Source organism: Drosophila virilis, chromosome 2 (assembly GCF_030788295.1).
Source record: "Drosophila virilis strain 15010-1051.87 chromosome 2, Dvir_AGI_RSII-ME, whole genome shotgun sequence".
Lineage (NCBI taxonomy): Eukaryota > Metazoa > Arthropoda > Insecta > Diptera > Drosophilidae > Drosophila > Drosophila virilis.
Window position 1 is genome coordinate 3181783 of NC_091544.1, and position 24959 is coordinate 3206741.

The 24959-nt window shown below is 43.3% G+C and overlaps 6 protein-coding genes across 10 annotated transcripts; 3 read left to right on the forward strand and 3 right to left on the reverse strand.

The window, feature by feature from the left end:
- The first annotated feature begins 9328 nt into the window (after positions 1 to 9328).
- On the forward strand, positions 9329 to 10628 carry LOC116651880 (low molecular weight phosphotyrosine protein phosphatase 1). 4 transcript variants are annotated; one of them, XM_032439163.2, is made up of 5 exons: positions 9329 to 9489; positions 9543 to 9724; positions 9781 to 9954; positions 10014 to 10091; positions 10548 to 10628. In XM_032439163.2, exons 1-5 carry the CDS (start codon positions 9456 to 9458, stop codon positions 10620 to 10622), a joined length of 543 nt encoding a protein of 180 aa, XP_032295054.1. In that variant the 5' UTR covers positions 9329 to 9455; the 3' UTR covers positions 10623 to 10628. The 4 variants fall into 4 exon arrangements, with proteins under 4 accessions (XP_032295054.1, XP_032295056.1, XP_032295053.1 ...); XM_032439165.2 differs by lacking the exon at positions 10548 to 10628 and adding an exon at positions 10462 to 10531; XM_032439162.2 differs by lacking the exon at positions 10548 to 10628 and adding an exon at positions 10143 to 10471.
- Rh2 (Rhodopsin 2) lies at positions 10588 to 13141 on the forward strand. The gene is made up of 6 exons (XM_002058628.4): positions 10588 to 10721; positions 11289 to 11927; positions 11982 to 12092; positions 12526 to 12692; positions 12751 to 12784; positions 12853 to 13141. Exons 1-6 carry the CDS (start codon positions 10629 to 10631, stop codon positions 12946 to 12948), a joined length of 1140 nt encoding a protein of 379 aa, XP_002058664.1. The 5' UTR covers positions 10588 to 10628; the 3' UTR covers positions 12949 to 13141.
- Positions 13142 to 13730: 589 nt separating this feature from the next.
- Positions 13731 to 14338, reverse strand: LOC6635105 (uncharacterized). The gene is made up of 2 exons (XM_002058629.3): positions 14183 to 14338; positions 13731 to 14123 (listed from the first exon to the last, which is right to left on the reverse strand). The coding sequence occupies exons 1-2, from the start codon at positions 14243 to 14245 to the stop codon at positions 13809 to 13811; spliced, it is 378 nt and encodes a 125-aa protein (XP_002058665.2). The 5' UTR covers positions 14246 to 14338; the 3' UTR covers positions 13731 to 13808.
- Positions 14339 to 15869: 1531 nt separating this feature from the next.
- LOC6635106 (uncharacterized) lies at positions 15870 to 16623 on the reverse strand. Its single transcript, XM_002058630.4, has 2 exons — positions 16470 to 16623; positions 15870 to 16415 (listed from the first exon to the last, which is right to left on the reverse strand). Exons 1-2 carry the CDS (start codon positions 16524 to 16526, stop codon positions 15972 to 15974), a joined length of 501 nt encoding a protein of 166 aa, XP_002058666.1. The 5' UTR covers positions 16527 to 16623; the 3' UTR covers positions 15870 to 15971.
- A 1366-nt stretch (positions 16624 to 17989) lies between these two features.
- On the forward strand, positions 17990 to 21132 carry EndoA (SH3 domain containing GRB2 like, endophilin-A). Of its 2 annotated transcripts, none has more exons than XM_015169475.3 (3): positions 17990 to 18124; positions 18288 to 18382; positions 18533 to 21132. In XM_015169475.3, the coding sequence occupies exon 3, from the start codon at positions 18607 to 18609 to the stop codon at positions 19714 to 19716; it is 1110 nt and encodes a 369-aa protein (XP_015024961.1). In that variant the 5' UTR covers positions 17990 to 18124; positions 18288 to 18382; positions 18533 to 18606; the 3' UTR covers positions 19717 to 21132. The 2 variants fall into 2 exon arrangements, with proteins under 2 accessions (XP_015024961.1, XP_015024959.1); XM_015169473.3 differs by having other exon boundaries at positions 17997 to 18231.
- A 1635-nt stretch (positions 21133 to 22767) lies between these two features.
- Positions 22768 to 24563, reverse strand: Sgsh (N-sulfoglucosamine sulfohydrolase). Its single transcript, XM_002058632.4, has one exon. It carries the CDS (start codon positions 24502 to 24504, stop codon positions 22915 to 22917), a length of 1590 nt encoding a protein of 529 aa, XP_002058668.1. The 5' UTR covers positions 24505 to 24563; the 3' UTR covers positions 22768 to 22914.
- Between the last annotated feature and the right edge of the window lie 396 nt (positions 24564 to 24959).

Here is a 24959-nt window from a genome sequence, read left to right on the forward strand (position 1 = left end):
GTGGAAAGTGGGTGGGTCTGTGCCCCTGTAACTGTTCAATGGCATTGCAATCTAATTAAGTCACGCAACATTTCGATTTGGAGCTTTAAATTGAATGCGAAAGCACATTGGGCAGCCGGGCAACGAATTCAACTAATGAAGTTGAACTCGATATGTAGCTCACTAATTGGAAATGCAAAGAGAAACGTTGCAATGCATTTCTATGTTTGTCAGATAGTGTTGCGCAAATTTAGATGGGAGTTGAAATATAATTGGGTGGCGTGCATAATTAATTTAGGTCCTCAAATAAAGCAGGCAATTGCACGAAATTTAATATTTAATATGAGCAAAACAAGTATATTTTCTATTTTGCCAAAACAAATAAAGCCAAAAGCCACAAAAAGATTACATTAAAATAATTATTTGTGCTGATGCACATCTTCTTCCCCCAGTCGCACCGCAATTACATAAATGGGATGTATTGCGACTATAGAACCTTAAAGTTTTGCTGAACAATACATAGAGTAAGAATTAGGAACATTTTGTGCTACAAGAATAACTAGCATTTTTCCTATCTATGCCCTGAACCCATTGAAAAGTGGGTAATACATAAAGTGTATATATAAGAGCAACAGATTTTGTACGAAGGTTCTTCTAATGCCCATGTGGCAGGAGATGGTTTTTGGTATTCGATCCATTATTCCGATTCCAAGCAATCGATAAAAATTGATATATTTATGTTAACAAACCGAATTGCAATTGCAATGGTATTTCATGATATGCTCTGTGAATGTTCTTCAATTTTACTTGAGTTTCTTTCAATTCTTCGTATCTCTGTGACATATGGAGAAGTCCCTCCAGTGGAGGGAACTACCTTTAATTTGAGTATGTTTTGTTTCAATGCTAAAACAAACGAGTGCGTTGCACATTGAAAAAGTTACATGATCCCAATCAATGTTTACCATAAGAAACCATAGACAACAAGTTAAGTAATTCGAATTGTGACTAAAAACACCAAATTAAAATCAATTTTTATCGATATTACGGATATGATTATTGCAGAAAAGAAAATCGAATTCTGCGTATAATAGCCTGAATATATGTTTCAAATTTCAAGTCTGTAGTTCTTATGGATTATAGACAACGGGCGACTCCGCTCATCGCTCTGATTTTTAGTATATGTAAACCTTATGGGCACAGAGATGCACACTTGCTTCGCCCATTTTCAATGGCTGTTCAGGCTATTAAAGGAGTATGTTGCTGCTGGGATTATTGACCCAATTCATTTTAAATATTGAGCAGACAACTAAGCGACATGTTGTGCAGCTTGTTTTAAATGCCAAGCGAATATTTATGCATTTGCTGAATGTGCTCTGCCTGCTTAACCCTGCTTTGAGCATAGCAACAACAACAGCAAATATATAGAGTTGGCCCCTGAGGACAAATATGCCAACCAGGTACAAAATTTACCAAGGTGGCAGCCGGCGTCCACCTGGCCACCCCCAACTAGCTTCTGGCTGTCTTGTTAGCTGCTTCAGTCGCTGCGTTGCCGTGTCGCATGTTTGTTAGGCAGCCCAGGGAAGCGTAAGACATTTGCCTGTTTGCATTTGGCACGTGCATGGAATGCAAGTGGGAACAAGAAGGGGGCGAGTTAAGGTGTGTGCGAGTGTGTGTGCGGATGTGAGTAGTAGTTATGCATGTTGTTTTCCTTTGCCCTTTCAGCGGATTTGGCTTGTTCTTTTTATGCAATTTGCTTGCAGACGACTCGTTATTTTATTGTTTACCTGCACACACAGCAAACATAAGTAGAACATAAATTTTCAGCTACGCAATCTTGGCTGACTGCATTTTCTTTTGTACAACATTTTGCCGCAGCAGTGGTTGGGCAGGGGTATGCAATGGTTAAATAATTTCTGTTGATTTCAGTTTCGCAATTACCGTGTAAATAAAAAACAATTTCACCTGCCAAACGGTGACAATTTAGCTGTTTCATGTGTTGACTTTACATTCGAAACACGACCACGCCCACCGTCGACAGCATTAGGGCAGTGGAAATCCTTTTAGCACTAATCAGCTGAACAAATTTTAAGAGGGCTCTTTGGCTGCGACACATGTGAATTGCAATCGGAGCGCCAAACGTTTATTTCGATACGCCAACTGAAATTCTCAAAGTGCGCCGGGTCAAGGGGCTGGTGACGGGGCGGCTGGCGGGTCTGTCTGCTTAAGAGCTTAAGTGAAATTATCCACGAAATGCGCAGTGCGCGGTCCAAAGGAGGCGTGGCAGTGTGCTAAAATGCTCGCTAAAAGCTTTTTGGCCCACTCGAATGAGGAAAATTTCGGAAAATTCTAAAGTGACATTGCGATAATCGCGTAATCGCGTAATCGATGAAGTCTGTCATTATCATGAAGCCCATCGCTGCTGCTTTTGCTGCTGCTGCAGCCGCTGCCCTCCCCACCTCTGCCCCCGCCCTCGCCCTAGCTACTGATGGCTCTGACGCTGTCAAAGGCAAGTCAATAAGTAAAATATTTCAATGGCAATATGTCGAGGCTGGCAGCAAAAAACACTTAGGCAAAATGTTTGAAAAAATTCGCTGAAATTGTTGGAAGAGCAGCATGCCAAGGCAGGAAAGGGTGGAGGGAGGGGGGCATATTGTACGTTTAGTTTTCGACGCTTGACGTTGTAAAATTGCCTTGGACGCTGCTGAAACAAATAGATGCAGCAAGGCGAGGGGGGTGGCAGCGAGCTAGAACGCGGCAGCTTTACTCAAAAAGTTGAAGCTTTGATTTTATGTTTCAACAGGAGGCAGCTGAAGAAAGATTCAATTTGACAGTTGCAGGAATTCAATTTTCTTGTCATCATGTTGCGGATTAGTTTCGTGCTAGTCCAAGCCAGCCCGAAAGCCAGACACAGTGCCCAAGTCAGCACAGTTGGACATCATTTGCAAAAGTGCAACTGCAAAAGTGCAGCCAGCATACGGCAGACAGGAGATAGGAGACAGTAGAGACAGTAGACAGCAACTTACGAATGCACACGCACAAATGAGAAAAGTTGCAACTTCTGTGAACAGCAAAAAAGTTTACAAGCTGCCGCTGCGAATCGACAAGGGACACTGACAGCATGTGCTCTAATGCCAGCCCCAAGGGCCTTGCGAGGCGGCAATTCTGTACAAATAACAAACTTTGTGGCCAAGTCATTGCATTCGTGTTGCACGTGGTGTGGCATATGCAACTGTATTTACAGCAGGGGAGCATTTGGGAAACTTTTAAGTAACGCACGCGAAGATCAGTTTAAGAAAGGCAGTCTCAAAGCAGAAAATCAACTTAAAAGTAATTAGAAAAATTGAAATCTCTAGAGAACAGTTCGAATTTTGTATATTTTTGCAGAAGTTTTCGATTCGGCTATTGACGCTGATCAAGTATATATATACCTCATGGGATTGGAGATGCTTTTCACAAAAACATTATACCCCTTTTACCCAGCTTAAACGATAATTGATAATAATTAAATATTATTTTGTACATCAAAACAGCTCAATAACAAGTAAGAGGCACTCGTCGGGAGCTACCAATGCCAAATGTCTATATGGGATATTTTAGGGTAGCATTTTACATGAATTTTGACCAAAATAATGTTGCCAGACTTAAATGCCACATTGATCTAGAGTCTAAGCTATGAACATAAAGCCAAACCTCTTAAAAATCGGATGAGATTTGACCAAGTTGTGCAAGGCTATTTGAGGGTACGGAAAAATGTTGCCATCAAATTTAATAAATTAATTAAATTAATCAAAACGATAGATAAATAACCTCAGCTATTTGTTTTATGGGGTCTCCACACACATTCTCATTTTCGTTATACCCCTTTGGTGTACTTTTAATGGGTATGGTGTATTAAACTAAACCAAACAAATGTTTGCAAGTTTGTTAATTAAATTTCAAATAACTTAAGAAATTCCAAGTTTAAATTGCAGCTAACCCACACACACAATCTATCTGCTTTTATTTCTGTCATTATCAATCTGATGTTGTTTCCTTCGCCTGGTCTATTATAAAGTTTCGGGTGAGCCTTTCGCTTGACATAAGTATCGTGTGGTCAGTTCTCAGTTCTCAGGCTGTCAGCCAAACGAAATGTATATCAATTAGGCCATTCTTTTGGCCATGTCAACGACACTCGCTATCAGTGCCCGGTTGCCGGTTGCACTCTGGCCAGCCGCAAGCTGTCCACAGCAGCAACAGCAACAAATTAAGGCAGAACTTGGCCCGATGCGTCTTTAAAGAGGCTTTGGACTCTGGGCCTTAATTTGTCACATTTTCGGTACATTCAGTTGGGAGGCAAAAAAATATGAAATGTCAACTGGAATGACTTATAGACTCCACAAGCGGACTATCCATCTCCGACCTGCCGGCTAACTGCTTAAATACTTAATGCCCCAACAACAACAAAAACAACAATAATAACAAAACAAAAATAACAAGACCAACAGCAATAAGGAACAAGGAATAACAACAGACAAAGGCATGACGACAGCCAAAGAGTGGAAAACAATTTTCTGCTCCCATTTGGACCTCAGCTCCTCCCTCTACTCCAAGCCTAAGCCACCAAATACAAGCCCCGACTCCTGCTGACTATTGTTGCTGTTGTTGAGGTGACAGAGGCCCGAATCCCGAATGGAAGCCGCTTGATGGATTACAGGCAAAAGGCGGCAGCTCCTCAGAAATTGGAAGGTGTGGCCGAGGTGGTCGAGAGGAGGGTGGAGGGGGATTGGGGGAACAACAGCAGCAGCAGCAGCTGCACGATTAGGCTTTTGTTTGGCTGCTTGTCAAATTTCTATGGCCACACCCCCAAGCCGCCTTAGCTTGGGCGTTGGCTTTTGTGAGTATCTGCGGCAAAGTGATTTGTGCCGCCCAAAAGGATTGGAAAATACGTTTAATGAAGTGAAGGGTTAAATTTGCCAAAGGCGGCCTTTCCAAATAGAAGCAGCTTACACCGCACGCACAAAAGAGCTGGAGCACAAGACAACAAATTCAATCGGAGCACAATGCGAAATAAGTATCGATGAATGCAAAGTTTAAAGACCAGCCATGGCTTAAGTTGGCTTTAAGCTAAGGCCGAGCCAATTACTCTACAAATGCCTTTCGGTGACCTTCACACACGCGTCCCGTTAGAGGCCGCGTCAATTTGACCGCCATAAACTGGCAGCGGACAGCGGACAGCGGGGCAACTGACAACATAATCATTTATCATAACAAATGGCATTTCTCAAGTGGCACATATGATTGCGCCCAGCCCGAAAGAAACCAAACCAAACCAAGCCAAGCCAGGCCAAAATCAAGGCCAGCCCGCCCCGCAGCTAGCCGCCTGCATTGCCCACTTAGTGGGCCATAAATCTGCAGCCTGGCCCAAACTTGCGGATATGCGAAACGGCAGTGGCAACAACAAAGGCAACAGCAGAACCAAATGGCAAACATTTGTCTAATTTTAATGGGCATGCTAATAGAGCCGTTGGCTTGTCGAGTAGTCGCCAGTGGATTGTTGGTCAGCCGGCACCTGGCCTCAAACCAGCGCGCCGGTTCGTCTTTTAATTTATGTGCGGCAAAAAGTTTTTGGCTCATTAAATACCTCAAAATGTTAAATGACTTACGAGCTGACTAGCTGGGCCCCAAAAACGAGGCGCAACGAGATGTGGCAAGCGATTGACTAGCGTCTGGAACGTGCCACTTTCGTGCCTCGACCCCAAAAGCCAACTGCGGCAGTCATTGCATCATCATTTACTGAATTGCCGTTACGTGCGGCATTATCGGCCACAGCAAATCGCATTCGGCATTCGGCAATCTCAGCAGCTCGAGCCAATGTTTGCCATATTGATGAACAGGCCAGCCTGTCCTTAGTCATGCTGGCCTGCCTGGCGCATGCCCTGACACTGGGCATTATAACTTGGCCAAAATCAGTAATGCATTACGAGCGCATTGTCGACCCTCAGGATGAGTCCATAATGTTGCCTCCAATTTTCATTTTTATAATTTAGTGCATTGAAGAATTAGAAAGACACTCGTTTTTGTCGACTTTAAATAAATAATATATAATTTTATCAAAATATGCGTATAATTAAATACACATTTTAACATCTTCATATTCCAATCAATCAGATAGCTTTAGTTAGAGAGTGTATTCTAGTCTGCCACTAATTTGCAAAGTTTTTCTTGTATTTGGCTTAGCTCGTGCGCTCATTATTCATTAATGATGCGAATCTAAAGAGTCGGCAACACATTCACCTAGTGCCGAATGACAAGCCAACAAAATTGGCTCATTTATATCCTGCTATCACTTCACCTGACACTGACACGCCGACGCCGAGGCAATGACTGTTAGTATTTGCCAGCAAGGCACTGGCACAATTGTGCACCAGCCAACCAGCCAACCAACCAACCAACCAGCCAGCCAGCCAGGTGGAAATGGTCAATTCAATCATGGCAGCTAACCAACACATAAAGCTGCCCACCAACTCCGGCCAACTCTGGCCAACTGTGGCCTCTGGTGACAGAGTCTCGCATGCAGGCGAGATCATAAATATTTATGAATCTATGTATGTGAAGCTGTAGTTGGATGTTGTTTTGCCACCCTCAGTGCAACAACATATGCATTTTAATTCATTTCTCATACCTGTGCGAATCCAAATAAAAACGTTATGATGCTGTTTATTTAGAATTGCACGAAAAGTGAATGAGCAAAGCGTATGCTGTAGGGGCGAGGAGAATTCTGGCAGTAAAAGGAGCAGCAGTCGGATTTGCCAGACTCATTCACATACACACACACACACACCCACAAACACGCTTACGCTTCCAGCTAATTTAATTTAAAACGCAAACCCAAAAATACGTGGCACCTCAATCAGCGGCAACCCCCCTCTTTAGCCTTTGTTCGCTGTGGCTGGCATTGCCTCTAATTGTGGGTGTGACTGTGTGTGAGTGTATGAGTGTTGGCTAGCGACTGTGTGCGTGTGTGGCCAAAACTATGATGCTTTGACTGCCTTTGCTACAGCATTCAACACAATTCGAGCCGAAGCCCTGCTCCTGCCGCTATCCCTGCCCCACCCCGCCGATCCGCCTGGTCAGTTAATGCAGTTGCTGGCTGCGCTGTTTTTCACTGCTGATGGCAAAACAGTTGTTGATGTTGAACCAACAACAGCAACAGCAGCAGCAACAGCAGCAACAACAGCAGCAACAACAGCAGCAACAACAGCAGCAACAACAGCAAAGTTTTGTTTTTATTACGTTCTTCTGCTTTTTGCCTTTGCCGCTGATTGTTGTGCTGTAAATTGCATTTGCGGTCAACAAAGTGCAACAACAGCAGCAGCAACAACAACATCAGCAGCAGCAACAACAACAACAACAACACGTACAACACGCCGGGCCTTCATTTTGTGTTGTTTGTTTGTAATTTTTCGTTGATTTCTGTTTCTATTTCTCGTTTTCATTTTCATTTTGCTGTTTGTTTCATTTAAATTGCCATTAGGTGCGGCTTTGTGCCAACTACCAACCTGCCCCTCCCCCCTCTGTGTGTGTGTGCACAGCATTTGAGCTACATTTTCCCACACACACACACAGACGCACACCCACACACGGCAGCTGGTTTCACATTTCCGCGTCTTTATGTGCGGCTTAGACATTTTTGTGCTCAATAATTTTTAGTTTGTTTTTTTTCCAACTTTTCCATCATGAACTAAATATTCAACAGTTTTCTTTCCATCTCCTGGTCTATCTAATGCTCTCTGGATTCTCACTTTGGTTTCTCTTTTTTTCCATTTTTTTTTTCTTTTTGTTGGGGCAATAGTCCTGGCTGGGTTTTTAATTAAAGCAACAATGTGTTGCCCCACTCAGAGAATCCCTTTTACCTATCCACAAATCGACTCACAGCCAAAGCCGCACACACACTCGGCTACATATACTATTATTGTATTGCCAGCCAGAAATTCGCTGTTGTTGTTGTTGTTGTTGTTGTTGCAGTGTTTTACTTTTTACAATTTCATATCACTCGTTTTGTACGTTTTCGCTTTTGGCCAATGCCCCTCCGCCGGACTCGCCGCCCTGTGCCTGGCCGTGTTTTGTGTGAAAAGTGATAAGTGAAATATGCTTTTCAGTTTTCAATTTAGCCGCTCAATGCAATTCCAATTGAATATTGGCAATGGGCAAATAGTTGCCTGCCGCAGTCGCTTGTAAAGTTGGTTAAAAGGGGAAACATGCTGAAAATGTCGACAGTCGGCAGTCGTCTCTTAATAATGGTCTTATGTGGCTAGAAATAAAAATAATAAAATCGTATCAAAAGCCTTTGTATGATTTGTATGCACAGAAATTCAGGCAGTAGCATGCGCACCTGGCACAGTCTATCATTACAGTATTCGCACGGGAAAATAGACTACCGCGCACTGAATTTGCATATGTGGGCCACGGTGCCGGTCCAGTTCGCTGAACTCGCCGGCTCTGCGCCCTCCCCCCACCTCCAGGGAGCCAATTTAGAATCAGGCTCACGTCGCGACGCGGACACCTCACCCAGCACTTGACACTCTTTGTGCAGCGACCCGCCCAGCTGCCAGTCCGATATTTTTAATGCCTTTGACTTTGCAACACGGCCAACACGAATGGGGTGGCAAGTGGGCGTGGTGCAAACATTTGCCAAGTCAACACAGAAGGCGAATCGCAACTTAATCGCCGACTTGCACCGTGTCCTCAACCCGATCTGATCGATAATTCTTTAGAATGTTTAAATGGTAAACATAAGACTTACTTAATAGGGTATAAGGTTAAGGCTATAAAGCGAAACGTTTTTATTCTGTTGATTTGTGCTTTAAACCCTGTCGTGGTCTGCTCGTGGACTGGGATGGGAGCGAAGGAGCTCCTCGATGTACCTAGTACATAGACAGAAAATGTCCGCGCAAAAGAGGTGTTCGCCAAATAGGAGAGTTTTCTTTCTTAATTTTGAGTGGTAATTCCATGGTTTCGGCACACTGTGCGCTTAATTCAACGACGAAGTGGAGTTGCAGAGAGCCCAAAGGACAGCCCAGTGAGAATGGCAGCAACAGGCACAGAAGTGCACTCACATACACACACGTGCACCCACACACACGCGTGCACACTCATAGGAATCATAGAAAATGAAGTGTGCAATTTGGTGCGAGAATAATGCTGGGCAGAGCAGAGTTCATGAGGCGGGTCATGTCTAAGGTCGCGCTTGGTTTCTTGTCGTACATTAACTGGGACACGGCTCATTTGTGTTAATTTGAAATTGTTGACACGGCCAACGAGTTGATAACGTGTGAACTGACCGAATGTCGACTCAGTAGACTTTTGACAAATGTTACAATTGGAACGAAATAAGCAAAAATTATTCACACACATATTAACTATTGCACTGTGAAAGTGTATTTATCCTACTACTAGTCCTTTTCCCAAATTCTCCGTAATAAATAAAAAGACATATAATGACGTTTAAGAAACTTCTCTTCGTATGCATGGGTGAGTATTTAAATAAAGCCCCACCCAAGTTCCATCGTCCACCTCCTCTGCAGGCAACTCGTGCAGCTCGCCAATGGCAGAGACGATCATGCAGAATCTAATGGTGAAGACCAGTCTTTACTGGGAGGTCGATAGTGCTGCATTACGTACCTGGAACATTGGCAGACGGCCGCACAAGCGATGTCTACGCGTGCTGAGGGAGCACGGACTGCGCTCGGATCACTTTTGCCGACTGGTAAATCTAAACAACAACAAATGCTGCATTTAATATAAAGCCCCATTATTTGGCAGCTAACTGTCCAGGACTTTTACTATTTTGACTACATCATAACTATGAACGAGCATATATACAAGGAGTTGCTGCTCTGGGCAGATGCCAATCATATTTCCAATACCTCGAATGTGCTGATGCTGGGCTCGTATGGCAAGAATGGCAAGACCGTATCGGTTATTGACCTATCACCGGTAAGTTGACTAGAATTAACTAGGCTTAACTATCTCTAATCGTTTAACATCGCGCTTAGGCACGTAAACTGAAAGCCTTCAGGAATGCGTACTACCAAATCAAGGAGTGCTGCAAGCAGCTTATACTTGGCGAACAGGTGAGCATTGTGCGCTATGATTTGCCCAGCACAGATGACGATAACGAGCAGGTGTATGAGACTATAAATCCGCATAGAGACTCCAGTGAGAGTCCCGATTCCATGAATGCCGATGGCCAGCAATATCCCTCAAAGTCCTCTTTAATCGAACCGTGCTCGGTGTGCTCAATCAGTGCGCCCATGTCGAATAAAAAGAAACTTTGCCAGAAATGTGGCCAGAAGTTCTTAGCCAAGCTCTGAGCACACACACACACACACACACACACACAGACACGCACAGCAGATGACAAAATGTTAAACAAAACCCAAAAGACTTGTGCACAAATTTTAAAGCTACAGCTCAAACGTTGATTATTAAATAAAATCACAGATGACTTTGATATGACAGCTGCTCGTTGTACCTGTGCCCATTCCATCGATCTGCGCCTAATTGGCTCAAATGCTCGCCTATAAAAGCCACTGTACCATGGCGGCTTCAGCTCTGTTAGTTGGCAACCCCTTGATGTGCGCCATCGATTCACGGACGGGTAGCTGAGCATGGAGAAGACGTTCGCCGTTGCCATATCGGGCTCTGGACTTGGACCAAGATTTGAGGCCCAGGCGGGCCAAAATGGCTCCGTGCTGGACAACGTGAGTTTGTGCTGTGTGTGTGTGCTCTGGAGTGCTTAGCAAAAACTAAACAGTATAAAATATATTTTATATATGTTTTTTTAGCATAGCAGAATATAAATCTTTATACTGTAGGACTTACATCAATTTCGGTCATAATTCAGATGTACATTAAATTATTAACATTATTGACTTGAAACTGAATTTATTAATTTGCACGCGGCACAAGTCTTTAGATTATTGCAAATTAAAAGTATATTGAATATAAACGAATAAAATTGAAAAGCCAAATAGCTGCTGGTGATCCTTGGTCTAATTTATCGACAATTTAATCATTTCAAACTGCACACTCAAATTAATGCAAAAATAAATTTAAATAATAAAATATATGTTATATGTCAGCATCAAGAGTCCAATCTATTTAGCCATATCTGTCTGTCCGTTTCTCTGAGCTAAAGATTTCCAAGGTTGGATCTGCTAGTCCACGATAAGATCGAGTTTATTTTCATTAAGCCATTAATCCCGAAATGGAATTTATGGATTAGGCTAAACAAAAGCTGGCCCTTTTTTATCTAATTCAATTTGCAGGTGCTGCCGGACATGGCGCACCTCGTGAATCCTTATTGGAGCCGTTTTGCGCCCATGGATCCGACAATGAGCAAAATTCTGGGTCTGTTCACGCTTGTCATCCTGATCATCTCCTGCTGTGGCAACGGAGTTGTTGTCTACATCTTTGGCGGCACCAAGTCGTTGCGCACGCCCGCAAATCTGCTCGTCTTGAATCTGGCCTTCTCCGACTTTTGCATGATGGCCTCCCAGTCGCCGGTAATGCTCGTCAACTTCTACTATGAAACGTGGATCCTGGGGCCACTGTGGTGCGACATTTACGCGGTCTGCGGCTCGATGTTCGGCTGCGTTTCCATTTGGTCGATGTGCATGATCGCCTTCGATCGTTACAATGTCATTGTCAAGGGCATCAACGGAACGCCCATGACAATCAAGCTGGCCATCATGAAGATTCTGTTCATTTGGCTAATGGCCACGTTTTGGACCATAATGCCCCTGATCGGCTGGAGCAGCTATGTGCCCGAGGGCAATTTGACCGCCTGCAGCATCGACTACATGACCAGGCAGTGGAATCCGCGCTCCTATCTAATAGTCTACTCAATATTCGTTTACTATGTGCCACTATTTCTAATATGCTATTCCTACTGGTTTATAATTGCTGTAAGTAAGAAAATCATGTGTTTCTTCCTGCTTGTCTAATACCCTGCCTTGCAGGCCGTCGCTGCGCACGAGAAGGGCATGCGGGAACAGGCCAAGAAGATGAATGTCAAGTCCTTGCGCAGCTCCGAGGACTGCGACAAGAGCGCCGAGGGCAAACTAGCCAAGGTAATACAGTGAATACAGTATAAGCTGCCTCTGCGGATAGTTCTCATAACCGGACGAGGTTTTCGTAACATTTATCACACACAATGCAATTCCTATAGCAGGACGCTCTGATAATTGAATTTTAAAAAATGTTGAAAACATCTCTGATAAGCGGACAGGCCAACATATAGGGCTTCCCATCAGCTCCTATTCATATTTGTGTAGATGCCAATGAAATTGATAGTTAAACTTTTGACACAAATGTTGAGGAACGATTTTGTTGCTTAGCTGCGTGCCAGAACAAGATATTTGATACATTTTAAATAATTTAAATAATTTAATATTAACTTATTTCTAACACTGCCATAACCCGATTCAAGTAATTCGATTGCCTGTGTCTGGCTATGAGAACTTTCTCTGTAATCAGTTTAAAAAGTTATATTTGCTTGCTCAGGTGGCATTGACTACCATTTCACTGTGGTTTATGGCCTGGTCGCCGTATCTGGTCATCTGTTACTTTGGCCTGTTCAAGATCGAGGGCTTGACACCGCTGACCACCATTTGGGGCGCCACATTCGCCAAGACCAGCGCCGTCTACAATCCCATTGTCTATGGCATTAGGTAAGCCCAGCGCAAGTATTAACTGAACATCAACTATTTCGTTATTTATTTGCATAAGCCATCCCAAGTACCGACTGGTGCTTAAGGAAAAGGTATCTGTCCCTGATTAGTTTCAAATTTGAGCACATTGGCTACATTGAATTATGGAATTTATTTACAGTGCCCCATCTGCGTTCTCGGCAACACAGATGAACCCAAGCCAGATGCACCTGCTGCGGACACAGAAACTACTTCGGAGGCAGAATCAAAGGCCTAGGCAACTTACAAATTATTCTTTAGCAAATGTCTTTAAAAGGCGCAAAAATGTCAAAAAAAAAAGAAGGATTATTGCAACTATCAATTCATGATACAAAAATGTAAGAAAAGAGTGAACGTTTCTTTAATTAAAGAACATATTCCATAAGCGCATTAATTAATAATTTTTAAGCGCAGCGAATTGACGAAATTTACTTTGCACATATGTGTATTTATTTACAGAATTGCGACGTCTTAAATTATGAGAGCTTATCAAGGCTAAGGCGCCCACTTAAATTAAGGGCTGACTCTTGAATCTTGAGTCTTGAGTCTTGGGCCCACGCCCGCTGCCAGTTCCACGCCTTCAATTCCCGCTTGTTTCATCTGCCTTGGCACACATTTCGACGACGTGGATGTCGCTATTTGCTTTGGCTGCCTCGTCTGGCGTTTAATGATGATAATTACTCAGTTACATTCGGCACACGGTCCGCTCCCCCCCACGTCCCCAAGCCAACGCATCCCGCACTTTTGGTCTAATGAGCACGCACACACTCACACACCCACACACACAGCCGACGGTCTAATTAGAATACAACAAAGCAGCAAGCAGAGCTAAAATTTTAGCCCGTCAGCAATTTGGGCAAAAGTTCATCAGATCCAGCCGCCAAGTGCTGATTCTGACAATGCTACTCGACTCGATGGCTCTCATCTTTTGGTTACACATCATCTCAAGCTCGAACAGTCAGCCAAACTGCGCCAACTGCAGAAATGCCTGCACCCGAAGCCCAGTAAAGAGAAATGCTGCAACGTGGCCAATCGCTCGATTGGGCATTTATTTATAACCTCCGGCACTTCACTTCCATTACATGTTGCGCCACATCCTTACCAGAAGAGAGTTGGACGTGATGCGCCTGATTTGGCCCAGTGCTGGCCCGCCAGTTCGCCAATCGAGGCCAGGGCCAAGCCCTGAAACGTGCCGACACACGTATTGTACTCTGAGACCAACTGGTTTTTCCTTAGCTGCGCCTCGCAAGTCTTTAGGCTCTGCTGAAAGCTGGCCAAGATCTCTGAGCCCTCCTGATGAGCCTCTGCACTAGGCGGCAGCTTCTCGTCGAGTGCCCTGCGCAGCGTCTCCATGGCTATTGCGCCGCGCTGCAGCGTCTCCTCGATGGGCACCTCCACCTTCTGGGCGTGCACCTGTCGTGGCAAACGGAATGCTGTACATTGCTGTGGAACACTACGAATGCAATGCTTACCAGGCAGACCAAAACCGAGATCACTAGCAGCGTGGCAGTCGACATATTCTGTGTGCGTTTCATTGGCAACTGTCTGGAAAGCAACTCTCAAAGTCGCAGATGGCATCTGTTATATATAGATAAAGACAACGTGTGCTAAGGCCGATTGTAAAGATGCGCTGGCAACTGAGGCCGCAACGTTGTCAACAGCTTTAACCCAATTAAGTTTTTATGGTCGTGTAAGAATTTACACCCAGATATAATTGCTTATCAGCGGGCAGCGGAAATAATACAACAAGTAGCTAATCGCGCATGCATATATCTAACAGGTAAATATAACAGCTTTATTATCAGGTGAGAAAAGCACACACACAAATGTGCCCAAGCGGATGTGAGTCACAGCCGCATTGGTCAGTCGCCAGGCAACATACATTTAATGGCTAACTTCGTTTTGACCAGAATGACAACTAGAGGTAACCAGGCGCGCCTCGTCCTGGCCAGGCCGCCAAAAAAAAACTGTTGCCTGCTTTTTGGGGCGCAACTTTTGCAAGCCCGAAAACAAATTTACATACATGCGCCTATGGACTTGCTCGCTGTCATGTTTCTCTTTTATTTATTTTATTTTTTTTTTTTTTGTTTTGCTAACCAATTTTAGCATATATTTGGCCGGCTTTTATTTGGTACGCTTCTTTTAAGCGCCCGAAAAGCGGCAACTTTTGCATTAGCAGCAGGGCGGGGCGGCCCCGGAAATGGGCGGTGCATGGGCGTGGCTGGCTGTACAACAGAACTTAGCAAAGTTCATGCCACACACACACACACACACTGACATATTTGTGTTGTAATGACACAAACAACAGAACGCAAGTTTCAATCTTGGGGCAAATATTTCAATTAAGTGACAAAACTTTGCACTCGCCTTGATCCTTGTAATTCGCCTTGTCATCCTATACATATAAATGTGTGGGTGTGTGTGTGTGTGTGACATGGCCAGCGGCTGTTTCAAAATTTACATTTAATTACATATTTGAATTTGAATTTGAATGTGCTTTGCCGCATTTGGAACGTCAACGAGGCGTATGCGTCATTTGGCTCAATCTGCCAGGGACCAAAGCTTTTGGCCATTTGCGGCAAATCTTTGGCTCGTTAAGCCAAACCATTTAATCTCCTTAATGCCCCAAATCCATGTGCCCAGTCACAATGGGCAGCTAGGTACTGCAAGGACACGACACGACTAGGAACAATGATAATTGAAACTGCATTGGCCACATAAATCAACAATTGCCGCCCAAAATCATGCACCGGAAACATTTTGGGGCAGGACATGATGGCCAAGGCAAAATTGATGAATCCATAAAAGAGCTGGCATCGAAAAGCGGCATGGCCAAATATTTTCGCAAAGAGCAAAAGGCTGGGACAGAGAGAAAATGCCGCAAAGGCGAACAAATAATGTGAAGGAATTCAAATATTTGGCCAAAATGCGTCAAGTCCTTTCGAGGACAGCTCCACAACATTAACACCCCCAATTGGGGATGCGACGGCGGCAAAAGTATTTGAAAGCTCTGGTAAATTTCGTAATAGCTGGAAATTTAATAAAGTCCAGCTATGCAAAACAGTTGAGCAACTCGGCAACTGGCCACATCAAAGCGTGCTCTAGCCTGACAGGTCAAGGACACAGCTCCAGCCCATCCCAATGATGTCCACTTGTAGCTTAGTTTGCTTTCAAAATCTTTATTTAAGTATATCGAATCTATGCTGGTATATTGCACTTAGTTTTTGTTTTTTTTTATAGGATAACCCATTACATGGTGTCTTAGGCCTGAGCACCGCCTGCTGCTGGTGCTGCTGTGGTGCTGGCCGCTTGACGTGCCTGCCACTCATCATCGATGAGCTTCAGCTCGTTCTTGGCGTTGGTCAGGGCGGGCTTGACGCAGCGGATTTGCAGCCAAGGCAACGTGGCGTTGGTGCAGTTGGCAAAACCTAGTGCAGCATCGGCTAGCACGTTCTCGACACGCTCGGCCAGGTCAGCTGGGAAGTCGGGCTGATTGAGCAGACGATCTGCCTCCTTTTGCAGCACTATGGACTGGAAGAAGGCGGAGACGGAGAAGCCGCCAAAAGGCGCTGCCGCTGCCGGAGCAGCGGGCGCAGCGGGAGCGGCAGCTCCTGCAGGGCCAACAGCTCCTCCACCGAAAACTCCATTCAGATACGGATTATAGGCTGCGGCAAAGGGATTGGCTGCCGCAAAAGGACTAATGGCCTGCAAGAAATATGTCAGTTAGATTAAGGCCAAACAGGTGTGACGAGTACTTACCACCTGTGCGTTGATGCAGGCAATGCTGGCGACGAGTACGACAATTGCGAATTTCATTCTAAGGCGATTCGATTTCGTTTTCTTCTGAGTGTGGATCTCAGTCGTTGTAGTTTCGGAGAGACTAATATCTGGTCAGGCATTGGAATGGGCTTATATACACATAAGTATGCACAATTTGCGTTTGTTATCAGCGCGTCGTCTCGCTCTGGAAATTGAACTGATTTACATGCTCTAATGTTTGTTTATCAAATGTTGTAGCCTAATCCCCTCTAGGGTTTATTTATAAAGATAAAACTGAGCGGTTCGCCAAAAACTGCCGACTCACCAAAAGACGTCAGGTATATATTTGTTAAAAATTACATCAATAATTTCCCTCCTCGATTTTACTAATACATTTTTATTTTATACTCATTTACTTCAAAAGCTTATACTAATATTGGTTTTGTAAGTTATTTAAAGAAGTTAAAAATGCGCCACCTTGGAAATGAGTTTATTTTGCAGCAATTAGCAAATGATTCATAATTTTACTATACCCAAATGTCAACAAGATATTAAGAATTGTTTTGCAGCAAAAATTAATTAAGAATTGCGCAAACATTGCGAAATTTACCAAAAGTAAAGTTAATTATTTGATTTTGAACAACAAATACAAATAATGAATGAAATACATATAATTCATGTACAAAATTTAAAAGAAACCAAAAATATTGTATGTCAATTTTATCTTATTTTTGATAAAATTGTTTTTATTTGTGTTTAATGTTGATATATCCAGAATCTAATCAAATCAGATATACATACAAACTGATAAACAACACAAACAAATTATAAAATATTATACGTTTTTATGGTGCGATTGGCTGCTCTGTTAACTTAACATTTGGCTTTCAGAAATTTAAATTTTAACAGCTGTTTTGATAATTATTGTCTAGCGTCCTCATTTCATTTAAACAAAAGTAACACTCGCGAATTTATCTTTAAAATATTTATGTGCCATATAAGTAGCTAATCATTTTCAAACTTGCATTTACATGAAACTGTTTTTACGAAAGCCCTAAACGGCTTTTGGGAAAACTTTTGCACTTTTCCGTTTCCAAGGTGGCGCTATCGGCAACTTACAGAACAACGGGTGTAAGTTTAAAGCGGCGAACGTGATTAACAGAATATTTGAATATTCTGTTTAAGGCGCGCAGCCTAAGATGTGATGCAAATGGCAAATAAAAAAAATGCATTATCAAATTATCGAGGCAAGTCGCCTTTTTAATTCCCTAAGTTACACGAAAATCGGTAACCCAAAATTTAATTAAGCTTCACTATACATATATTTGTGTTTTTATCTTGTTTGTCTGCCTTCAGTTTCAAATGAAATGTCGGTTGACAATTTATTTATTTATTGCATGCCTGTTAAACTAGAATGGCACTGTTAGTTAACATGGTATCATTCTGTAAACGCAAAGTGAGTAGCTAGTGCAAGGTATCGGTATCGATGTTTTTTGCATCACTAAAATTTTTGTACACAGCAAAAAATCGATTTAGTACGAAGAGGAAAAACGACCCCCGCGTCCAAAAAACCATCGACAAGGCAGAGGGAGATTAGTAGTAGTAACGACAGTCCTTCAAACATTACGCAGCCAATCGTCGGACAAAACTCCAAGGTTTGGCCAGCAGAGAAATAAAAAAAAAAAAAAAAACAGAAGAAGTGTCAACGCTGCAAGTGAAGATATACCACACAGAACGTGCAGCGCAAACGAAACGAGTGAAAGTGCAAAATTAATACATAAATCTATTCCGACTGTCGTTTACCACAATTTCTTCCAGTCGCAGCCTCAGTCAGTGTCAGCACCCCCCGCCCCAATAGCGCCCAGCATCGAGAATCGAACGTTTCCACCCCCAAACAGAAAAGTGCACGGCGCGTAAGTTGTCCAGACGTTAAAAATAGAATCGTAGCGCATAGTTGGGCAGAGAAATCAAATTAAAGTTTATTATTTACCGATAGTCAGTGGTTTATTAATTAAATTGAAGCATTTTAACTGGCAAGTCAACTAACTCAAACCCGTTCACAGCAACCGCGTCGTTGACATCAAGCCCCACATAGAGCACCAGCAAAGGCAGAAACATCAACAGTAAAGGCAGCACGATGGCTTTCGCCGGATTGAAGAAACAGATCAACAAAGCGAATCAGTATGTGACGGAGAAAATGGGCGGTGCGGAGGGCACCAAATTGGATTTGGACTTTATGGATATGGAACGTAAGACGGATGTGACCGTGGAGCTGGTGGAGGAGCTGCAGCTGAAGACCAAGGAGTTTCTGCAGCCAAATCCAACGGCACGGGCTAAGATGGCCGCCGTCAAGGGCATATCGAAGCTATCGGGACAGGCGAAATCGAATACTTATCCACAGCCCGAGGGTCTGCTGGCCGAGTGCATGTTGACTTATGGTAAGAAGCTCGGCGAGGACAACAGCGTGTTCGCGCAGGCGCTCGTCGAATTTGGCGAAGCGCTGAAACAAATGGCCGACGTCAAGTATTCGCTGGACGACAACATCAAGCAGAACTTTTTGGAGCCTCTGCATCATATGCAGACCAAAGACCTAAAGGAGGTCATGCACCATCGAAAGAAGCTGCAGGGCCGGCGTCTCGACTTTGACTGTAAGCGTCGTCGGCAGGCCAAAGATGATGAAATTCGTGGTGCTGAGGATAAGTTTGCCGAGTCACTGCAATTGGCCCAAGTGGGCATGTTCAATCTATTGGAGAACGATACTGAACATGTCTCACAACTCGTGACCTTCGCTGAAGCACTCTACGATTTTCACTCTCAATGCGCCGATGTGCTGCGTGGCCTGCAGGAAACGCTACAGGAGAAGCGCGCCGAGGCAGAGAGCCGGCCACGCAATGAGTTTGTGCCCAAGACGCTGCTCGATCTGAACTTGGACGGCGGTGGCGGCGGCCTCATTGATGACGGCACGCCGTCCCACATTAGCTCGAGCGCCTCGCCGTTGCCCTCGCCGATGCGCTCGCCCGCCAAGTCAATGGCCGTCACACCAAATCGCCAGCAGCAGCCCTGCTGCCAGGCCCTATACGATTTTGATCCAGAGAATCCCGGCGAACTGGGCTTCAAGGAGAACGACATTATCACGCTACTCAATCGCGTCGACGATAATTGGTACGAAGGTGCCGTCAATGGCCGAACCGGCTACTTCCCTCAGTCATATGTCCAGGTGCAGGTTCCTCTGCCCAATGGCAATTAAAACCCCCATGTATTGAGAATATTTCAACTGAATGATTGTTGGTTTCGTCGTCGTCATGCGGCGTGCAGCTTGGCACATTGCTTAAATGCAAAAACATACATTACGTAGATGGTTAAATGCGGATTAATATGGTTAGAGTTACGGTTACGGCTTAGCTAGCACAGCACATTCACGTGGCCATACAAAATTAATTGAAACAGTAAATGCAAATGCAAAACAAAAACAAACAAAAAAAATATACGATAGCAAACAAAATTTAATGCGAAATCTTACCAGTTGGCAACACAATAATTACAAATTATTAATTATAATTAAATTATGTATGTACTACTAACTAAATTTACAATGTTACTAAATTAACATAGTACTTTCCATGCGTTTCCAATTCAAGAATGTCTGCAATCGCGTCTACTTTGAATTCGATTCTGCAGACAAAAAAAAAAAAAGAAAAGAGAAAACATAATTTGGTAACATGTCAATCCAACATATTAATCAGCTAGTTATCCATATTACATACACTTACATAGATATGTTGAGATTTTTCTGCTTTCTCGTTCATTGTTCATTGTTGTAATTTCTTAATTTTCCATTGCGCTCTCTAGGCAATTTCTATATAGTATACCCAAATCATATACCTACAATTATTGTATACCCTTTACTCAGATATTTGTGCAAAAACAATACTCCCCACACTCTTATCCTTAAGGCGGCATATTAACTGAAAGGAAATCTGTCTTAATCGTTCGTTCGTTCGTTGTAAAATTTTTCGATAAAAAAATCTATTCAAATTCAAGGATGTAACAAAACAAAATTTGTATCCTACTTTTTTGCTCCTTTTTATGTGTGTTGTTTTTTTGTTATTTATATACATAACTATTATAAAAATCAAATATATATATATACATATATATAGATATATATTTATTAAGCATATTATCTACATGTATATTTATTATTATATATTTATTATAACTTATACCGAGCAGCAGCGTTAATACAAATAATAACAATAACTATATTTATAATAATAATAACGGCAAAGTAATGAACAACGTAACAGAATCCTCCTAAAAGCAAAACCAGCATCTAACTAGTTAAAATTTGAGAAAAATAATTACTGATATTAAAACGTTGATAATAACTGTTAAAATAAGCGGCAACTCAAAACCAGTCAAGTCAGTCGAAGCATAGCAGAAACGAATTACTAACCAAAAGCAAAAAAGAGTTTACTAACAATAAATGCTTAGAAGAATATATAATATATATATATATATAAATGTATCCAAAAGCAGAAGAGTCAAGCATCTAGATTGTTGAATACCAAGCGATATACATGCATACACGAATGTATATAGGCAAAAGTATACACAATTATATATATTTACTGATAATAAATTAGTTAATGAGCAAACAAAATTTAAATTTACGAAAGCGAAAATAAAACTCGCGACATTTGCCGAACATTTCCAGGCGGCGGCCCCCAATAGACAATTTGGCTCAGACCGCGGCGGCGAATGTTTTATTGATGCATTCATGATGGAAAGAGTAAAACAATAATAATTGTAATTGTGCATTTGTGTGGTGGAATAAATAAATATATATATATAAAATAATATATACATACCTACATACAAATAATACAACAAATTATATATAATAATTACGCTAAAAACAGAAGCCCTAATTTATGCAAAAAAAAAAACAAAAACAAAAATTGAATACATTTAATTTTCAATGTGTCTTTCGTTCAAAATCATAAAAAAAAAAAAAACAGAGAAAAACTCAATTTGCATTTTGTTATTTGCATGTTTACCCCAAAGCAAGCAACCCCCAATCCACCGGCCCTTTTCCCCTTAGTCAACCGCTTTGGCCTTGGCCCAGGCCCAGTTCCGAGGTCTTTATGTGCATGTTGCGTAACATTGACGCGGATGCTGCACGGGAACGGGACGATGACGACGACGACGGCGCCAACTAACTAAGAAGCGAGGCATTGAAATTTTCGATTTTCCACAAAACACAATGGGTCAGACGTTGGGCCCAAATCCAAGCTAACCCCCAGTCGGAATGGCATTGAAACGTGACGCAACACCCCCTGCGCACAACATCATCCGTTGAGGTCATGCCAACATCGCCGGGGAAACCTTTTATGTGTGGACAAATTCATCTTGAATGGGGTGCGAACTTTAATGTTGACCAGCCCACAGATAGAACAATTTCTAAATATAGTTGCGAAATTGATATTGCGAAAGCTTAACAATTTTTAAGTCTTCTTTATTTTGAAATAGGCAAAAAAATTGTACGTGTATTATATTTGTGAAATTGTGTAGTTTAATTATGTTTAAAGACGCATTTTCTAGCGATTTAACTTTAATGCTACTTTAAGATTCTGCATCAAATATTTTTCAGCAATTAATCTCTCATGTTCGAAGCTTTTATCATAAAAGTATGTATAGGTTCTTATTTCCAGGGAAATGAACGAATCGGGAAACTATATCATAAGCTGCTTTAGGAACATTCGCTCCAAAATTGTGTTCTCTTATGAAAACGAAAAACTTGAACAAGTTCTTTACTCTTTATTTGTAATATTTGTCTTAAGCTGGAGCAAAATCCTATCGATATCGAAGCACTACGTCTTAAAGCTGCCATATAATATTTTTTTTTGCGATTCAAGAGATCTTGGTTCTTAATAGTTCTACTAAGAGTAAATTCTTTCAATGTCGAACAGCTCTCTCTTCCTATATATCGAATAGCTCTTTAAGGAAAATATTTCAAAAAGGTTTTTATATGGAAACATTGTTTGGCAACTCTAGAAAAACAAAATATTGTGCTCTACTTTATATTTATCTTTGTTTCTGAAGATTCTAAAGTCGTCCTTACAATTTATAATTTCCTGTTTTTAGCGAATTCATTTGAAATAAGTTTAAGGCTCTCTAGACTTCATAAAAAAATATACCTTCCAATAATATCAGAATTATCGAACAATATAGCTTATCATTGGCCCGTCGATCTAGTACGCGAATGACTAATAAATGTAAAACAATTTGATATTTGATATAGGTATGTGGCGTCCGGCTTATCAGCACCAAAAGTTTATTTTTAGTTCGAATGAGATAAGACAAAATACAAAAAATAAGAAAATGAGCATATACTTGGAACATTCATAGAATACTTGATCTTATCGAATACCCCTAATCTCAGCTAGACCACAAGATATTCCTCGTACTGCGTGAGCAGCCTACGTTGGGGCCTTTGCAGCGCCTCGTGACCTAGGGTCAAGCACACGGGGTCCTGCTTGAAAACGCCCCGATCCTGCAGCACAGCGTGCGGGGCACAGCGCCAGGGATCCGCGGTCTCTGCCTGCCACTTGAAGAGCTTCTGGCGCAACTGCTTCAGGGTGGCGCTATACTTGGGCTTGTCCACCAGATTGATCCGCTCCAAGGTGTCCGCCTTGATGTCGTACAGCTCCCATTCGGGCCGCTGGTAATACTGCCGGAGCGTGCGATACCAGGGCAGCGGCTGCCTCTGGATGGTTGCATTGAGTATCTGCTGGAATGTGGGCGATGTGTAGAAATCCTGATCGATCGGGAAATCTGCCCAGTAGTTGAGATTGTGGATGAGCTTGTAGCGTCGGTTGCGCACCATGCGCATGGGATAGGCCATGGTCACCTCGTGGTAGTTCTGACTACCGAAGATCGCGTCGCTTTCCACTGGCTCCGGTTCCTTGTGCAGCACGGGCAACAGCGACTGGCCGCTGACGCGAGTTCCATTGGGCGGCGGCAGCTGGAAGGCATCCAAGACGCTGGGATATATGTCCAGGAGACTGGCCATGGCGGCGCTTGTCTCACGACGGCGTGCGTCCGGCTGCGGCGAGCTGAGGATCAGCGGCGCGCGAATACCATGCTCGTAAAGATTTGTGCGTCCACCCGGGAAAGGTGGCCCATTGTCCGAGGTGTAGATTACAAGAGTTTCCTTCGCCAATCCCGCTGCCTGCAGCTCGTGCAGCAACAATCCCACGCCCTGATCCAAGCGCGAGATGGTCATGTACTGCGCGGCCAGCTCCTGTCGCACCACATCCGTGTCGGGCAACCAGGCGGGCACCTCCAAATTGCGCCAGTCATAGTAGATGGGCTTCCAGTCGGGTATCGTGCCCATGCCCTCCTCCCCGCTGCCCCAGCGCTCGCAAAACTCGCCGTACTGCGGCGTAATGTGTCCACAGCGATGCGGATCATGGAAGCCGACCAACAAAAAGAAGGGTCTCGCCTCGCTCTTGGCCCGTGCCAGAAACTCTCGTGCATATTCCTTGATTTTAGTTATGTTGCGTCCGATCTGGTTGATCGAATGCTGCTCCTCCGTCTGCTCAAAGTCAAAGCGAAAGTTGGAGCCGGCGCCCACATGCTTCTTGCCAATAATGCCGCTCAAGATGCGTCCCTCGCTCTGCGCCCGCAGCACATTCGGCAGCGAACTCACCTCGGGCAGCACATTAAAGTTGTGCACGCCCTGATGCAGCCCGTACATGCCGCTCGCATGGCTCGCCTGCCCGGTCAGCAGCTGAGCGCGACTGGGACTGCAGCTACTCACCGAGCTAAACGCGTTGTTGAACAGCAATCCGTTGCGTGCCAACGCATCCAAATTCGGTGTCTGGCAGTACTTGTTCAGATAGGCGCCCATCTCGAAGCCGGCGTCATCGGCCACGAGGAGCAGCACATTTTGTGGCGCATTTGTGGAACAAGAGCCGCCGCCCAGAAGCAGCCAAGCCAGCACGAATCCAAGTAAATTCCGCAAATTCATATTTCGAATAATTTGAATAGAAACAGAGCCCAATCCAGTCAATCCGTCGACTCACTCTGCCTGAGTCCAACTGATCCGCAGACATTTCAAGTATCTGCAGCTCGCAGCGTACTCACAATTTCTCTGCGCTCTCATTCAATTCCAGTTCCAATTCCAATTCCAGTTTCAATCTCTTTGCCAGCAACAGCTCAGCGTGTGCTCTCCTCTCTTGCACAATAGCCAAGCCCGGCTACACACACACACACACGCACACATAGATACATCACACTTCAATTTAGATACAGATACAAACATATCTACGTAAATTCGTTTTCTGTTTAATTGTACATTCACTTTGACCGGCTTTTATTTAGGCTGACTTTTCAAATAACTGAAGGGAACTCTAACTCTATGACATGCGCTTTTGCGAGTCCATAAAAATAAGATCAATAGCTTTAACTATATTTCCTGGTCCA

Bases quoted from the DNA above. Each gene is read 5' to 3' on its own strand.
- LOC6635105 (XM_002058629.3), bottom strand. From the start codon at position 14,245: ATGAAACGCACACAGAATATGTCGACTGCCACGCTGCTAGTGATCTCG. The intron at 14,124-14,182 runs GTAAGCATTGCA...TTGCCACGACAG, and splicing joins TCTCGGTTTTGGTCTGCCTG to GTGCACGCCCAGAAGGTGGA.
- LOC116651880 (XM_032439161.2), top strand. From the start codon at position 9,456: ATGACGTTTAAGAAACTTCTCTTCGTATGCATGG. The intron at 9,490-9,542 runs GTGAGTATTTAA...CCTCCTCTGCAG, and splicing joins ACTTCTCTTCGTATGCATGG to GCAACTCGTGCAGCTCGCCA. The intron at 9,725-9,780 runs GTAAATCTAAAC...ATTATTTGGCAG, and splicing joins CGGATCACTTTTGCCGACTG to CTAACTGTCCAGGACTTTTA.
- EndoA (XM_015169475.3), top strand. From the start codon at position 18,607: ATGGCTTTCGCCGGATTGAAGAAACAGATCAACAAAGCGAATCAGTAT.
- Rh2 (XM_002058628.4), top strand. From the start codon at position 10,629: ATGGAGAAGACGTTCGCCGTTGCCATATCGGGCTCTGGACTTGGACCA. The intron at 11,928-11,981 runs GTAAGTAAGAAA...CCTGCCTTGCAG, and splicing joins CCTACTGGTTTATAATTGCT to GCCGTCGCTGCGCACGAGAA. The intron at 12,093-12,525 runs GTAATACAGTGA...TTGCTTGCTCAG, and splicing joins CCGAGGGCAAACTAGCCAAG to GTGGCATTGACTACCATTTC.
- Sgsh (XM_002058632.4), bottom strand. From the start codon at position 24,504: ATGAATTTGCGGAATTTACTTGGATTCGTGCTGGCTTGGCTGCTTCTG.
- LOC6635106 (XM_002058630.4), bottom strand. From the start codon at position 16,526: ATGAAATTCGCAATTGTCGTACTCGTCGCCAGCATTGCCTGCATCAAC. The intron at 16,416-16,469 runs GTAAGTACTCGT...TATTTCTTGCAG, and splicing joins CCTGCATCAACGCACAGGTG to GCCATTAGTCCTTTTGCGGC.